Here is an 18,519-nt window from a genome sequence, read left to right as displayed (position 1 = left end):
TCAACTTTTTATTGCACTCTGAAGATATCATTTGGCCAGGACTTGTAATCTGAGGTACTGAGCACAATGTATTACGTTTTTTCTGACTTCTAGCGTGAATATGCAGTGTACAGCGCTATTTTTAGGCTTTCATTGATTAAACTAAAGCAGCTGATCTCCGCCTCTTTTATTAGTGTCATTTTGCGAGCGTGTGAAGGTTGTGGGGAGATTATTTCATCAACTGCGCTGAAATATCAGAGAAAGCTCTTACACTGTGCAGCATCGTTAATTACAACACAAGCACCGGACTCTGACATAATATTATTTAGTTTGCGTCATTTTAAACCCGTCATTTCTCCCGAAAACGAAAGCAGAGGCTCTCGCCCACAGTCTCCGTAGACCACCCCTTAAAATAATCAGTGCAGAAGCGGTGGAAAGTGGACAAAAGAGACGGATTTAGAGAGGTGATATGCACCTGAGCTGTGATAGAAAGCAACAGGAAGAGTGATTGGATGCGCCACAGATGTAATCGCCTGCGCATTATGTTAATATAATTGTATTTAAATTTCAGTCGGGCCAGTGCAACGTTTAATAATAAATAGTCACATAGGGAGGGAAAATACTCGCAAAATGCGACTATTTACTCGCAGTCTGAAGCCCTGTAGGGTAACATTCGTTTTTTTTTCTGTAGTAACATTATTTACTTCACCACAAAATAATTTTTATCAATGTAGGGCTATTACTAGGTGGTTGACTTACCAAAGCCCCATTTTCGCGTTTATATTTGTCTTTACATCTCTGTTCGTGTACTTTTCCAGTCCACGTGTCACTTTGTGTTTATATTTCGCGCCGCAGTGCGCACCTTTATGGACTAGTCTATTTCATTGTGAAAGAATGGGGTGTAAGTGTTTAGTGACAGAACATGAACTGGACATTTTAACTACTATTTCAAAGTTTCAACGTATTTCTTAAGAATATTAATACAATTTACAATGCTTTTGAAGTGTTCGTGATGATAAGGGTTTTATTTATTTATGTAGGCTATTTATTAGGTTGGATGGGGGCCCCCCTAATTTGACCGCTGGTGGGAGGCCCCAGGCGGCCGCCTACCTATGCCTCTATGGTAAGACCGCCTCTGAGTATGCCTTGTAAGACCTTAATTGGCTGCTTCAGATGTATTTAATTTATGGTTGGAGCTAAACTCTGCAGGACACCGGCCCTCCAGAACCGAAGTTGCCCATCCCTGCCCTACTGCATTAAGTTTACACAACTTAATAACATACTAACATAACATAATCAGTACAGAATAAATGCTGTGTCATGTTGACTAATCTTAATATACATCATTATTAATTCTTTTTACTTTACACAAAAGCCAAACAGCTTTCAAAACTTGTAGCTTATACCTTAAATAAATTAAAACAAGATAAGCCAATAAGAAGAAATGGCTGTTTGTGTACTATGCATAACACCACAAATCATTGTTGTCTTCCTATTTTTCCTGGACTTGATTCATGAATTAAAGCGCAGACTTGGCTTTTCATCATCTGCTACATCTGACTGAACAACAACTATCTATTTTTGCTAAACAATCCTTGGGCAGTGGATGAATGTCTTAATTTGCCCATATAAGTCATTTTTGTCATTAATTTTGATTATGAGGGTTATGCCAGATCATTAATTAAAAACGGTGTAATAGTTCAAATGTATTCAATATTTACAAATACCTAAAATGCTAAATATAACTGCAACTCTTTAAAAAAAGATGAAACATCAAACCTACCTGAAAGATGTTGGATAAATCTTTAGAATACTTGAAAGTCTTTAAGCCGGAGTCTGGTGTCTCATGCTGAACCCTATTAACAAAATAAATAACAGTAGATTAAGTAAGGAATATTTGATGACAGGCTGTTGAATTTTTAGAAAATAATGCACAGCCGAGGTGGTATTGCGGCATGATGCAAGCGGTTATCACAAACACTGCTCTAGTGGCTATTTGGTCAGGTGTCCGGTTTACAGAAAAATAATCAACACCGGTGGAACCTTTCTCAACCAATCAGAATAAAGCATTCACAGCCCTGTGGTATAAAATATAATAACTCCTAGAAAATATTGTAATTAGTAGAAATGTTTTTATGTTTTTTTTTCAAAAAGAAAAAATAGCTGTTGAGGTTGTGGGGCCAAGTTTTTTACAGTTTTTCTCAATTGCTAAAACACTAAAACCGATTGGCTGAACAAAGTTCTCAGTTGCCTGATGTCAGGGTTTTAGTTCTGTTTAGTTTGTTTTCATAGCTGTTCATCATTGCTCTTTGTGTTAGTTACCTTTAATTAGTATCACCTGTGTTTGTTAATTATCATCATTAGTTACAGCTGTATGTCATTATCACTCACCCTTTATAGTTTATATGCCCTCATGTTCCTGTTCTTGGTCTGATCTTGTCTGAATGTTCCATTGTCATCGTGTTTTCCTGTCTATTGTGATTAAAGTCCTGTAAGTTTTTATAATCCTGCCTGTTTGTCGTCTTTTAGTTAGAGAACTGTGACAGAAGATCAGACCAAACGTTTGTGGCGTGTTAGTGTTCCCCTTCGTGTTTCAAATTAGAGTTTTTTTGTTTTCCGGAAGATCAGTTTCGTTTTTTAGTTTATTTATGGATTTTTCTTTGAACACCATCACTCGGTTTGGAGCAGGGAGACTATCCGAGCGCTTCGGACGGTCCAACGGAACATCGCCACCCCCAGAGACCAGACGGACTTCACCCTACCCGGAACTCCTGTCCTCCGCAGGTGGAGAACCCGGCAGGGCGACCTGCGAGCCAGAGCTACCCTCGGAGCCCAGCGTCGCCGATACCCCAGATGTTTCCCCTGACCAGGTTGGGTGACCAGAGTTTCCGGGGTGCCGCCGCGGGAGCTGCTAATGACGTCAGGGAGGACGTCCATCTCCCCGCCGCTGAGGGTGAGCCAATAACCGTCCCTGGGGTTTATAACATCTGCTCGGATTGTGCTTTGGACATTTCCCACCCCTTATCGTCACCACTGGTTCCGTCCAGCCCGCCACTCGTAAGTCGCTGTTGGTCAGCGCTGCCGGTCCCGTCCGGTTTCCCTTTTGGATTTCCCGTACCAGCCAATCCGAAGCTACGTCAGTGGACACAGCGTCACACCTCAGCTCATCCTCAGCACGTCACCGGCGCTGGTTCGTGGGGGCGAGGTTTGCCTCTCTGCCCACTGTCTCAAGGGTTTCTCCAGTTCTCTTCCCCCGCTCCCTGAGACCTAGAGGTCGCCTCGGCTCGTCAGACCAGCGGCCTCGCTTCGGGTCTCTCCTCCCTCCCGTCGCCACTACGACGTCACCAGGCTACGGTCACCCCTCTGGTTCCACACCCCTGGTCAGTCGTCGTCCTGCCCTCACCTCTGGGTTTTCCTTGTTCCCCTGTGTATCCCTCACTCCACCCTTCCGGCTCGTTGGGCTCCTTCTTCCCGAAGACGTCACCACGGGACTCCCTAGCTCTGGCTCCGCCCCGTCCCTCCGGATCCTTGGCTTCCCCCGGGTTCTCCGCTCACGTGGCCCCGCCCTGGATCCTCCCTCCGTTGTCCACTCTGTCGTCTGTCCCCAGGGTGGGACTAGGACTTCCATCACCCTGGCGCCCTCCGCCAGCGTCTCCTGGGGCTTCGTCTCGTCTGGTCTTTGGGTCCTGCTCTAGACCTTCCCTCACCTTTCTTCAGTTTTTTGGAGACTTTTTTGTTTGTTGCTCCCTCCCACTCGCATTTGTTGATGTTCATCTACGGCGCGGGGTCACACCTACCGGGAGGGGGTGTACTGTCAGGGTTTTAGTTCTGTTTAGTTTGTTTTCATTGTTGTTCATCATTGCTCTTTGTGTTAGTTACCTTTAATTAGTATCACCTGTGTTTGTTAATTATCATCATTAGTTTCAGCTGTTTGTCATTATCACTCACCCTTTATAGTTTGCCCTCATGTTCCTGTCCATTCTCTGATCTCGTCTGAATGTTTCCATGTCGCGTGTTACCCTGTCTATCGTGATTAAAGTCCTGTAAGTTTTTATAATCCTGCCTGTTTGTCGTCTTTTAGTTAGAGAACTGTGACACCTGAACTCATTTATCTTATTGTGCAGTCTGTTGTCAATACCTTAAACCATTTCACATCATAGAACAGAATTTGCAGATCTCAATTAGACTTTTTAGCAAAACTCCAAACACATACTCATTCTCAAAACACAATCTGCACTCTAATGCACATGTCATGCCTATTGGTAAACACAAGCAGCAACAATCAATTACAAATGTTCAAAATGGATTTAACCTGTTTCAAATGATGTGACACAACCAATATAAGCTAGTTCAGTGTTGTATACAGTAGTACAGTGCATTTTAGGCTGTATACTGTACAATGAACAAATTGTATGGCCCAGAACATTGTGCTTTCCTTTTGTTACTGTACTGACTGCTTTACAGTATTACAGAAACAAAGGACAAGTTTGTGAGATGCAGGGTACCGTACTGTAAAACTAGGGGTTAAAAGTCTGAGTTCATCTCTCAAAAGTAAATTTTTACATTAGTGAACATGTCAGTTCCATCAAAATGGCTAGTCTGTGTGTCATTGGTTATGAACGAGACAGTCAAAATGTTGCCATGTTTTCAATATACCAAATGTACACAATTATGTGTGTCAGTATTTTTTGATGTAAACTGTGGATGAATGTACATTTCACCTTTTTTTCTGTAAACAAATAACACAAATTGTGATTTTGAACAAAAAATTACAGTAGAAATAAAAAAATAAAAAAATGACTCCAAATTTCAGGATTCACTTGACAGGAATTTATCGATTCAGTTCACATTTACAAAAATCCTATAGAAAACATGCTTCATGCTTACAGTAACAGATTATGACACATATGGTCAACAATTTCATGCCTTGCACGATGAACTAATTCCTAAAAGTGTTGAGGTGTAAGATTATTCCACAGAAATCAGTATAATGTGTTTTCATGAAAATTTAATTGAAAATGCAAACAGCAGGCATTTGTACATAATCCTCTGCTTGATTGTATCAAATTTGTCCAAAACAATGAGAGTTTCAAAAAATTGACTCCCTGAGAACTATACGTTTTGAACCATGTGTTTTCTATTTTTTTGTGTAGTGTTTACTCACTGTTTGATAGTGTATATCATTTTGATCACTTTGTTTCTGAATTGAGAGCAGTGTTTGATTTTGAACACAGGTAAAACTGTTTTGATTACAGTGTTTAATTTTGCACACAGGTAAAACTGTTTTGGGGCGAAAGTTTCATTTTGCAAGAGAAGTCAGAGGTTTTGCAAATAGTGCTTGAAGATGAGGTGTTTAATGTTTTCAGAAAAAGGAGCAAGGTTTCAGAAATTGTGTTTTAGCAATTGAGAAAAACTGTAAAATTAATTGATTATATTTTGTCTGTTTTTGTAAGCCATTTACCACTATTGAGGCTAAGGGGCTGGACACACCAAAACTTTTAAACACGGCTGAAAACGCCTTGAGGACGCCGAATGCCAGCTGTTTTTCAGCTGAGTGCCAGCTTTCTTCAGATGAGCGCTTTGGTAGCTGTGATACTTCAGCTGCGAGCCGGTTGGTTGCTGTGGTAATGTCCCGCCCCTCCTCCACTGTGATTGGGTGGCCGTGTGAAAACTGACATTGAACAGCGGAGCTTTTCTTCCAAAGTTGAACATCTTTCAACTCTCGGTGCTCAGCGCTGAGCGCGGAAAAAACGCCGGGCGCCGGTTTTCGGCACGGAAGAAAACCGCTAGCTGCTGGCTTATTTGAAAAACGCTGAGCTTCCATTGAAAACAATTGCAAACATGCGCCGGCCGCGGGCGTAAAAGCGTTGGTGTGCACGCCCCCTAAGTCTAGGAATGTTAAATGTTTTGCTTCAAATAATTATACAGTAGGCTATATAAAAGTAAAATGGAATCCCAGGTGCCCTACCACTGAGTGTAAATGTATGTAACTAAAACAATTAAAGGGGGCCTGTTATACAAACAAATTAATATTTACAGGGCTCGACATTAAGGCTTGTCCGCTTGTCCGGGACAAGTGGATTTTTTGTTGGACAAGTGTAAGAGAAAATTAGTTGTCCGACTGGACAAGTTAAATTTCAATCAATGTTACTTTACGTTATGTGCCGTTTAACGACAGAGCAAAACGCGCAGCGCAAACACCGAGCGGAATATTGAACAGAGAGCGCGCACGCCGACACACACGTTTACATGTACTGTTATTGTTACTAAACAAGCTGTGCGCGCATTAAACCTGATCGCCGAACATGTGTGTGTGTGCGTGCTGCGCGACAGCGATTTGAATCTGACAGAGTTCGTCACTGTACATTAAAAATCCCACACGAACGGGTTGGTTAAAGGTGACTCTTTTCTACAATCAATGAAATGTGGGAAAAATGAAGAGAAAGGCAGCGGATATAGCATCATTCTTCAGAAAGAGTAGCAAGAAGCAGCCTAATGAATCTTAGTAAAATACATTTCAGTGGCCTAAATTCACATGATTTTCTGGTCTCTATAGTATTTTCAGCAATGGGAGATATAAATCCTGGTTTCAAAGTAAATTTCAAAAGTTTTATTTGATTAAATAGTTTAAAAAAACATGAGGTTGAATTATGACTATAAATTTTATGTTAATCTCAATTCATTTTTATTAAAATTCAAGTATTGAAGCAATTGTATGTTATACATTATTCTTATTGACACACCTATAATACTTATTTTAAGTATTTTAAGGATGGATGGTAGAGATTTTATGTGCCACCAGAGTAACTGCTGGCCCCTGCCTGGCCACCACTGAAAATCCATTGCTCCGCCACTGATTAGCAAAACACAAAAATACATTATATTATAAATCTTTACCCGGACAAGTGACTTTTGTGCATGGACAAGTGAAACACAAAGTTGCTCAAAAAGTTAATGTCAAGCCCTGATTTACATGGTGTTTGAACGGAGTTGAATGTGCACAGTGTGTGTTACTAACCACCCTTTAATGGTAAAAATCCACAACCCACTTTTTAATAATCCCCATAAATCAGATGCAGCGTCTGAATTTGTGTTATTGTAGAAACTGCCCCCTGCTGGTGATAATTTGCACTCTAGATCCAACCCTAGTCTCAGGGGCAGACGTCTCACCCAGGGAAAGAGTTTTGCTTGAGGCAGTTAGTGGAGTAAAGAGATATTTTGACTTGTTTGCCAACAGGATTTGGGATGAGTATTATTTTCCAAGCCTGGTCGACCCTTTGTTAGCAGCTGGAAGAATTCCCTGCAGATCCAGTTGTACTAGTTATAGCACCTATAGCATCAGCGCCTATTTGCGTGGTTATTGTAGCAACAAGTGAGGAACCTTTTTGCTGAAAACGTGCTAAAAACGTGTTCTGATGGTTATCACTTACAGTATGCAGCCATCTCACTGTTGTGTTTGTCACATGACAGCTGCAGCTACTTTGCTGCGAGCGTGAGGAGAAAAAGCACAGACATCCATAGGGAGGCACTGGAAGTGTGCGTTGCACACACCAACATGAAATGCGTCTCTTACAAATCTGGAAGCGATCATTCTTAGAAGTATCAATACTAATACATTTAGGAATCGTGTTGTTTTTTATTTCTGAGAATCGCAATACTTTTGAAGTATCGGTGCTCTGTGCAACACTACTGTATAGTAGGCAAAAAGCAGTAGGCGAGGCGAGTAAATTGCATGCAAATTCATGACAGATTTCATAGTATTACTAAAACAGTAGGCGAAAAGTACCCAGATGACCTACTAATTTTGACAAGATCCCAAAGTGTTAATTCAATGGACCCTATCCCTTGAGCCTCAGGGAGAGGACTTATCCAAAGAAGAAGTAGAAGGAGATGCGTTGTTATATTCAGAAATGTCCAAAAGCTGTAACACAGCTCTATTCAAATGCAAATATATTAAAAAGCTGTCCCTTGTGGTTAAATTGCGCTAGTTTAACGTTATTCCAGTGAAACGGTGATTACCGGTGCTTTAGCCGGTTCTCACCGGTTAGATCACTTGCTCACCGTGACACCGTCTTTCACCGTTGTTTTGATATTTTCTTGTAATTAAATCATTTCGTTTCATTACAGAGAGCAAACACTAACAACTGAATGTGTCTGCTGCCTGAATTCAGTGGAGCTGAACGCGGGTCACGTCACAGAGCAGCAGGTGTGTGAGGCGAGCTGACTGACCAGACGATGGCAGAAGCCGCGTGCTTACTCGTTTTTGTTATAATATACATATATGATGTTTAATATAAGCAAGATCGTTTTGTTGTTGTGTTTTTCATCTAGAAAAATAACAAACCAATCATTCAAGCAGCGCTTTATGGAGAAGTAGCCAGTTGCTCTGCTTGGGCCTCTGACTCAAGCACTTAATTAAACCAGCTGTTGCACTCGCATTGCATGCAAATTCATATGCGATTTAACGCAGCATACGCTACTGTTTTACCATCATCTTATTCAGTACCTAATGTCACGGTATGTGATTTCGGATGCCAAAATTTTACAAAATCATTTCAATTAAGTAACTTTAATGTTACAGTATCTACGTCAAATTCAATGTGCAAAGGTTTCTGTGGAGTTTAGTAATCAATAATAAATCTGTAACAAAGTATATGTGGTTTACAGGGACATAAATAGTGTATAATTACATGATTATTGTGCTATAAACATGGTTGTGTCCCCGTAAACTGAACGGCTTAAATGACATAGCAAATGCTACTTTTACATAGATTAAAGACTGCCAACAGGTTTTTGTAACTGTTGGGGTTAGGGACTGGGGTAGGTTAAATAGAATATAACAGTTTGTGCAGTATAAAATGCATTGCCAACATGTGTGTGTCTATTGATGACAGTGTTTACAGAACATTTGTGTGTTAAACTGGTATTATAAATGGATGGCAAATTACTTAATGGCAAATTCAAAAACTTTATTGTTAGCATCATATTATTCAAAGCCAGTATTACTGTTAACTAGAACAAGGCAAAAATATAGACCTGGTATTTCAAAATGTGTCATTTATGGCAGTAAACTAAAATGCCTTTGCTTCATGAGCAAGCAATCTTGTATTACAAAGCTGCGATAACTAATATTAGTCTAATATGACTCTGGATGCTGTGCAAATCCCTGCTGTGCACACATGCAAACCTTAGGTGACATGACCAAAACTCACAAAAATTGGTGCACTATATGAAGAGTACCCACCAGTTTAAAAGATAATTTGCCAGTTGTACATCATCCATGTTCTTTTGCCGTTTTAGATTTTCCCATCGTGTAATCTCTGCACCAATATTTACTGTGCCCTTCGGCCATTGTTTTCTAAGACAAAAAAGAAATCACATGAAAACAGGTCAGACCTTATATAAGTATTTTATCCCAACCATTGGCATAATGTTGTTGTGGTAGTTTAATTAATGAAGGTTATCTTTTCAATTTGATCTTAAATTCACTCCATTTCAAGTTTATTCATAAACATTTCTGTAAATGTGTCAAAAAAGGCTATTTTACATCCATGAACCTTTGAAAAAATATATATCAATAGATTAAAATATTTAATCGCGATTAATCGCATTATTTCATGAGTTCACTTGCGATTAATCGCAAATTAATCACACATTTGTATCTGTTCTAAATTTACCTAAATGTAACACTTTTCAAGATTTTAATGCTCTAATCAGCATGGATTTGGATAATATAATTATGCTATATGCAAATGTATGTCTACAACAGCCCGTTTACATTTTCAACAGAACAATCAGCCATAGTTTTATAAATGTTTTTGCCTTTAGAAGACGTTGTTCTTCCTCCATTTCTGTTTGGATTTCATTTGTGACCTGTGCTGGCAAATTGAGTTGGGATGAAAATTTGTCATTTATATTTTAACATTCTCTATTAAAAAACTTCAAAACACTTGGAACAATTGTTGGAATTTGACAAAGCATGAAAGAACTATACCTGTTAACCAGGGGTTAAATTGGGATTTGTTATGTGGGGGGGCTCTGCGGGGAGGGGTACTTCAAGGGGTAACATGTTTAATACTGATGATAGCAAAGCCACTGGTGTGTTTCAATGACATTCTGGACCTCTGATAGGATTTGATAAGTTTCAGCTTTAAATCTGTGCCAGAGGTTGACCCCAAATATTTTATAAAGAGCGTCTGAATTTTAAATGATGCAAATCTATGAGTTTGACACCCTATATCCATTTGTTGCACATGTCATTATGCACAACTGATCAAACTTTAAAGGAAGTTAAAAGAATCAACCTCCTTGAATAATTCTAGGCATAAGAAAAGACTCAAATAAAAAGAAAAGGTGCAACACACAGTACTGTATCATCAACATGTCTTATAAATTAGCCTATGCTGGTCAGCAGCTAAAACAATCATATAGTTAGGTTTGATTTGTGTAATCAAAATACATTATTTTATTAAACTATAAAAGTTATATCCAGTGTCATCCTTAACATAATGTAATTAGATGAGTGACATACATACTTTAATCCTTTACACGTTTCTAGTCTTATGAAGTTTTCTCGACGTGGGCACCATTCTTACCTCTCTCTCTCTCTGTCTCTCTTTCTCTCTCTCTCTCTCTGTTTCTCTCTCTCTCTCGTCAAATGATCCTGTGTGAGAGCGCGTTCTTGAAGTTCTGAGTTTTTTCGCTTAAGTTGCATAACTTGCGCGAAGACGCATTTAAAGGGAAAAGCGCGTGTTTTCGCGGCAATTGCGGCGCCCAATTCGCGTCATTGCCATCGCCCCGTGCGAGGACGCGCCTGGTTGCGTCTTTGCATTGACTTTGTATGTAATCTGCTCGCGCAAATCGTTGAACTTGCGTTGGTGAGTATGCCCCATAATGAATGAAAATGCATTATTCCCTTCGCGTCAGTGCACGCGCACCAGCGCAGCGAGTACACACGCACAAGCGCAGCGGGTACACTGGCACAAGCAGAGCGCGACCTTCAGCCTATGTGCCGGAGCTTAGCCCCGGACGGCCCCGGCCCAATTTAAACCCTGCTGTTAACGCAGAGCAAAAACAATATCAATATATGTTACATATATATGTTTTTCTTTTATTGTTTAATTTTGACATTGAGACAGACCACTTTAAGATACTGTAGGATAATATAATGACACAACAGATACTTTTCCTTAACAGTTAACCAAACATTCACTTCAGATATAACAGATTATAGGTCATAACTGCGTGAATTCTTGTCAAAACAGATATTTTTAAACCTGTAATTTTGTGTTAGATGTCTATATATATCAGGGTCACCACGCACTCGCGCGTTTGTGTGCATGCGCTTCAAACGTCTCCGTCAGACATCGCTTTTGAGCCTTGTCACTCTTAATAACTCTTTTAACATCAATCAGATCCAGAACTTTATCTCTCTTAATAATTATTTTAACATCAAGAAAGTCCTGAAGTCTCAATTCATCCAGCTGTGGGTCAAACAGAAATTGTGTTGCTTTAATCGCGCGTTAATAAAATGAGTGCCGTTAAAATGAATTTGCATTAACACGTTATTAACGTGTTTATTTTGACAGCCCTAATACATACATAAACAGGGTATATACATGGTATTAATACAGATCATATATTTAGCTGCCACTGGGGTAAGGAAAAAATCTTGAACTTAATTCTTAAACACTTATTTCAAGAAAGATTTGATTACCCCATTGGCAGATTTGTTTGCTTGTTTTTACTTAAATTGTATAATTTTTGTCTAAAACTACTTATTTTCTTAGGTCATTTTGCTCATCAAGAATACTTCTTGATTTTAGAATTTTTAGATATTCATACTGAAAACAAAACAAAAATACTAAGCAAGAAAGTCATGTTTTAAGTGCAGCAAGGCATGAATAGAGTAGCTTCTAGTGAATATAATAAAAGCGGTTGCAGGGGTGTGAAGGATTAACTGAAAATATTATGGATGCTCCGACTGATCGGCCGCCGATCGGTATTAAATGACTCGATCAGTACTCGCTAAATTAGTCGATCTCGTGAACTGATCTTTCTGTTTACTTTTGTCATCATAGGGATCCTGAATGCAGCTGCAATTAGAGACAATTTAATCTAAACCCGTTGGTCATGTGCGATGTGCAGATTTGGATTTCTCTTTCTGCCTTTACAGAGATATGTGTATTTTCTATGAGGACACGCTCAACACCGCAACACGTCTTCACATCCCCATTAAACAGCATACACAACACATATATATCACGGACAATTGCATCATCATGCCAAAAGTTTATTATTTGCATTAGGGATGCACGATAGGAGAAAATTTTATTGATACCGATAACCGATAATGAAGTCCCCTAATGGCTGATGCAGATACCGCCGATACCAATAAACAATGAGTTCATATTTTTTAAAGGCTATTATAATTTTCATGATAACCATTTCATCCAGCCGTTAAGCTAAGCATCAGGGCTGCGTCCCCGAAACCTTCTTAGCTCTACGTCGTTCTTAAGTTGTACCTTAAGCTGTACCTTATCGTTAATACGTGTTTCCCGAAACGTTCTTAGTTACGTATACCTTCTATAAGTCATATGTCCGGAAGGTTGATCTGGAGCACTCTTAGCTTTACCTTATCCCACTTGACTCCGCTAGGGGCCATCACTGTGATAAAAGCTTGTGTAGATTGCAGTCTATATAACTAAATATTTGTAAAAAAAAAAATTATTAAAGTACACTCCGTGTTAAATTAGGCATTTTTTTTAATTTAAAGAATAAAACATTCACATAATTAGACATCATTACACTGATGGTTGATTTTTAATTATTTTTTCCAAAGGAAAATCAGCTGTGGACTATTATTACAGGCTAAATAAATTATAAAAAAAAGATTTTGGGTGGAAGAGTTGGTGAAACTATGGCAGCCAGCTATACAGCGAATCTTACTATTTCATTTGTGCATTTCATATCCGTTAAATCTTTAGTTTACCAGCTATTTTAGCTGCAAATAAAACAAATCAAGTAAAAAAAAATCGCATGCCACCACTGGAGCACATTCATCACAAAATCATAATTGTTGATTTTCCTAAATATTATTATTGATGTTTATTCGACTTTGCATCGAAGCTTTTTTTAATGTTTTATAACTTTGAAGCAACTGCATCCCATAATCTTTATAAACATTCAAAAGAAACTGCTCCACGTGATTACTGCTTGTATAATCTCCTAAGGTCAACAACATTTCCACATTAAAACTAATCAAAGCTAAAATCTAATGCAATCATAATATACATTTATATATTATATATGTTTATGTTATATTTAACAGGCGCGGCTCCAGAAATGCGTCTTATCCGCATTGTAACCACGCTGCTTGCGCATCCAGTGTCCAAGCACAATAAACGTGTGAACTAATGAACGACAGTTTGTTTTATATATATTTTTTATTTTAATGCAGATCCAAGAAGGTGACTTTCACGACCCACCTTATTCCCCTGTGCAACACACTTATTGGAACTCTAATATAAATTATCCTTTAAAGTGAAGGCATAGCAGATGCATTGAAGCAGTTTATGCATGATACGTTTGGAAATGCATTGCGGGTTTTACACACGTTTGATATAAAATAAAAGGTTGAATTTAGTTGTTTGCAATTTGACATATTTTTACAAGATATTCCTAATAAATTTAACTTGAACTATTTCTGAAATGTTTCTTTAGATATAAAGAACACCGCTATCTCATAACGCAGTGAAACCTATTACATAAAGTGAATAATTGATTGTCGAGCAATCGATATCAACCTATTCAGCACAATCGCCATGGACAACACCTGGTAACGTCGTACGTAAGAAGGAATACCTTAAGAAACCCGCTAAGGTACAGTTCGGGAAACACGCCTACAAAAGGTATACCTGTAGTTAAGGTTTAACTTAAGAGTCTTCGTAGCGCGCTAAGAGACAACGTTATCGGGAAACGCAGCCCAGATCAGATGTCCGTGATTAAATTTGCACATGGTCCATTGTTGTCAAAATTATGAATGTTTGTGGCAACCATATTGTACAAGGCAAGGAGGAAAACATCACAGAAGAAAACCTGGATCCTCTACCATGGAGAAAGGTTGGTCTTTGAGGACTATTCGATCACTTTGTTGTTTATAGCTTTTGCTGTCTTTGGAAAACTTTTTAGTTTTCGGCGTCAGCTCTTTTTTTGCTGTGCTGCTCACGCACAATTACAGTGACAGTGCATTGTTTATGGTTTAAATTAGGGTGGATTTGTCCTATTAGGAACATTGTCATTGCATTTGTCACCACAGGTTTATCAATGCCATCAAAGTATTATTTTGTTTTTGTTTGTTTGTTAATCACAAATTACAAAGTAGATCCGTGTGTATTCAAAGCACCACCATTGTTGTTTACAATGTGTGGAATAGTAAGCTGTGATTTGTTGAGCGGATTTATTGCATTCTGCAGAGAAGGAGGACTGGCGTTTATTGCGTTTTGGAAAAACAAGGAGAAAAGATGACAGAACACGGCGGATATTGGATTTTGCGTAAAACTACGAATTTACTTTTAAATACTGACCAAATACTGATTTTGGCGGTAACTCATTTTTTTAATGGCTTTTATCACGTTTTGGAACAAAACTCTTCACTTGTACTTGAGTATGATTTTTCAGTATTCTTTTCACCCCTGCTTATTCCCCAAGCCGTTCTAAGTGCCCTTCGTCATGAAAATTGGAATCCCACTTAAGATGGTGGACACCCTGTAAAGTCCACTTTGCAGTTCCGGTCGAGTTGAACAAAGCTTGGATATAACAATATTGAGCATTCCTATTACTATCAATTGGGGACAGTGCAACACTCGTGGCTGCTCTGGCGACTGAAGTCCTGCCTTCCAGTTAAAAGAACCAATCATCAATTGATAAAGACTTACAATTTCTCGAGTATGGGGCTCTATACAGAGTCGCATAAGGCACTTGTCAACCTGTGCAGTTGGTAAAACAACTGTTTTTAGCATTCAAAGCAGCGTTAAGATCAGTGTAACAGCCCTTTTTTGGCAAATGTTAATTACAGCTACAACATTTAAAGATCTTGGTTAAAAATTAACAAAAAAATTTGTTAATAAGTAACTACGCCTACATAAAACATAAGTCTTCAAAACTGACTCCTTATCTTACTCTAAATCACAATGGTAATCTTGTAATGATAATAACAATATAAAAGTAGAGTGTAGGGTAAATTTGCACAAAAATGTCAGATAAATGTCAAGTATCTTTAACCCACATAAAGATAAGTATGTTAAGTAAGCTTAAGTAAGTAATTCTATGTTTCAAACAGATGATTATAAAGTGGCAAAAGATTTAAGTACTTTAAAAAACATCACTATTCTTCTCATGACTATATAGTTAAGAGAAATTATGTAGAATCTCAGCTCGGAATCTTGTCTAATAAATAAGTTTTGTTTAGATCCAGGTGTGAAAAGCAATAGGAAATACATGAAATACCTTTTGGGTACCTCACTGAAGTTTGGTCCCTCACCTTTGGACAGGTCACTAACAACATAAAAGCAAAGATATTAAACATTTTATAAAGGTTCATCATCATGTAACTTAAGGATTTAGTGTTGTAAATGGTAATTAAGTCATTTTTTTACCTAACTAACTTACTAACTGTTCATTGTTCTCTTGATTATGGATCAAGGTCAATGGATTAAGGTTTCAAGGTCTTAACATAATTTGACCAGGTCCCAATTTTTATTGCTGATGTTTTTAGCTTCATCAGGATTTTTATGGCCAGATTTACTAAACGGGTCAAATTAGCATAAGAGCGCAATTTCAAAAATACGCTGATGGAAGTTATAATATCTGCAGGTTATTTACTAAAAAGACGCAAATTAAATTACACAGGCACAACAGCTGATTTCCATAATGACCAATGCAAGCTGATGCTCCTGGAGGTGCTGGTGATCTACTAACACCTGATGCATTTGAGATTAGCACCACAGACGTTGAATGCTGAAAATGCAGGGTGTGAAATCCCAGCTAATAAAGTACACCAAAAAGAACCAGAGGGAAGAAAAGAAAATGTATAAGAAGTTTTAAAACACCTGCTTTTGTGTGACTTCTCCTAGTGACTCCTCTTTTATTTTCTACAGCAAATAAAAAAATAGCATGCGCTGTCTGATCTTTGTGATGCTTTCTCATATCACTAACAATTGCAGCTATTTCAAGCACAAAATGATTTAAGACATGTTTTTTCTCAATTAAATAATGGCGCAAACACAAGTAATCACACACGCAAACATTAGTAAATCATGTTGCGTAAATAATTTAAATAATCCCATCCCATAAATTTTACGTCTGAAAGGGAAACTCCTAGTTCCCTTTCAATACGGTTCACTTCGCATTGCTTCAGTTAGCTGACGCTATGGGGGAAACTCCTGTTTACCCCGCGATTGAAGCCTATTGGTTAACGTCTGTACAAAGTACAGACCAATGACGTTTGAACCGCGCGTGGGATGCACATGTCCTTATATAAGCGCAGGTCACGCGTCAAGAGCTCATTAATTTTCTCCTTCAGCGCGAACCTCTCGCTGCTCCGAAGAAGAAGAAGCCTTACCTCACCGTCGACAAAAGCCCTGCAGCGGAGTCCAGGCCTAGCGTCTTTCCCTGCCGTTTTCCGGCCGAGAACCGAGGATAGCCTTCGTTTGCCATGGTACGAGCCCTGTCCAGCGGACACATGCCTGACGATGTCTCCCCTGCGGCCGCACGGTAAGATCATTATTTTTAATATAAAGCTATAAGCTAAAAGGGCAGGCGCTGTTGTAATAGCGTCCAGCACAGCGGCTTGAGTGAGCCTCTCTGCTATGAATTTCCCCCGAGCGCGTCACCGGTCTGGCACCTCCCACGCCGGGACCGTGCTTATATGCTTTGGTTATCTTATCCATGTCTCGTGCTCCCCCTGCTGTTCCTCTCTCTTGCCGGGATGAACACATGGCGAGCCATGAGACTAGATGGATGCATAGACAAGCACACACGGACTAACCCTCCCTGTGTTCTGTCACAACGCAACCGTTCACGCTTTACACTCACAGAGTCCTCGCTCCTCTCAAATTCAGTGGCGAGATCTCTGGCACATTCATATGAATCCCCGGAGTGCATCGGGTGATACCGTTCATATGACGCATGGCTGTTCTATCTGTGTTGCTGCTCCCCTCTGCCGTTCCTCTCTTGTTGAGATGAACAAGCGGGGGAACCGTAGAACTAGATAGATGCATACGACAAGCAAATATGGGCGGGTCTGCCCCTGTTCCCTGTCATAGCACAGCCACTCATGCTCTACGCTCGCGGAGTCCCTCGCTCCTTTCCCCGCAGTAGTGAGGTCTCTTAGCGGCTTCTTAGAGTTAGCACGCAGCTCGCTGCCTCTAAATGCAGCTGTCTAGTGTTCAACGATTACAGAGCTTCATGCCCCTCCCCTCCTGGAGCGGCGCGATCTCATTCGTCTGCTCGATAGGGCGGATACGCCGCTATTCGAGCACCAAGAACACTCATTATAAGAGCTTAACCGGCCTGAGTCTGTCTCACTCCAGTAGAGCTCATTATTCGTCTATACAGAGCTTCATGCCCCTCCCATCCTGGAGCGGCGCGATCTCATTCGTCTGCTCGATAAGGCGGACACGCCTATATTGGAGTGCTAAAACACTTATTATAGAGCTTAACCGGCCTGAGTCTGTCTCACTGTGGGAGAGCTCACTATTCGTCTACCCGGTCATTTCTCTCTGGTTTAGACGGAATCAGAGGCAGAACGAATTTGTTTATAATATACTGAGGCCCGAATACCTCCCTTTATTCAGTCCCGTCCTATATCAGTGCGCTGAATATTGGTAGATTCTTATATAACGTTACCCGGTTTTTCTGCCCTTTTAATAAACGGCAAAACTGGGGGCCTCACGGCAGACTTCCTCTCTGTGATGGGTCCAGTCTGACATTAAACCACCTAGACATACTGCTCTGTTCTGTGAGCCGTTCTGGTCACCGTCACTACTGAGGCTCGTGCACCTGAAAGGCCAAGCTCTGGTCTTCACAGGAACAGCTGCGTCGACAGAGAACGAAATGTCTGGGAGAGGAAGGGTTAAGTCGCGCCTCGGCTGGACTGCCCTGAAATGTTTCTGTGTGCTGTTTATCCAAAAACATACTGTGTAATACTGTTGGTTATGCGACCTCACTATAGTGGCGAACGGTATTGAATTCCTCTAAGAGCAATTTCCATGCTTACTATACTGTGTATTGACACCCCACGGCTGTACGGTGTCTCTAAACACTTTTTCGCCTTACCGACAAGCAGTCAGTAATACGCACACACGGCCCGCCGCCCATAAATGTATCAACGCTTGCCGAAAAAACCCCGGTTTGGCCATATACTGTGTATTGACAACCCACGGCTGTGCGGTGTCTCTAACACCTTTCTGCCAAATTCGCTCGCAGCCCACCTCAGTTTCTCTGCTACGATACTGAGGGCGCAAATGAGCACGGCTGTTA

General features: G+C 39.9%; 1 protein-coding gene across 1 annotated transcript in view; it reads right to left on the bottom strand.

The window, feature by feature from the left end:
• The window catches only part of LOC129447569 (uncharacterized), a 134,377-nt gene that overhangs the window by 88,887 nt on the left and 26,971 nt on the right, over nt 1-18,519 (bottom strand). The window contains exons 8-10 of the mRNA XM_073873689.1: nt 15,487-15,534; nt 9,224-9,337; nt 1,763-1,835 (exon numbers count right to left, since the gene is read on the bottom strand). Of these exons, the coding sequence (XP_073729790.1) occupies nt 1,763-1,835; nt 9,224-9,337; nt 15,487-15,534 (235 nt within the window). The remainder of the gene's footprint in view (nt 1-1,762; nt 1,836-9,223; nt 9,338-15,486; nt 15,535-18,519) is intronic.

This window comes from Misgurnus anguillicaudatus, chromosome 12 (genome assembly GCF_027580225.2).
Source record: "Misgurnus anguillicaudatus chromosome 12, ASM2758022v2, whole genome shotgun sequence".
Taxonomy (NCBI): Eukaryota; Metazoa; Chordata; class Actinopteri; order Cypriniformes; family Cobitidae; genus Misgurnus; species Misgurnus anguillicaudatus.
This window is presented reverse-complemented; position numbering and strand designations above follow the sequence as displayed.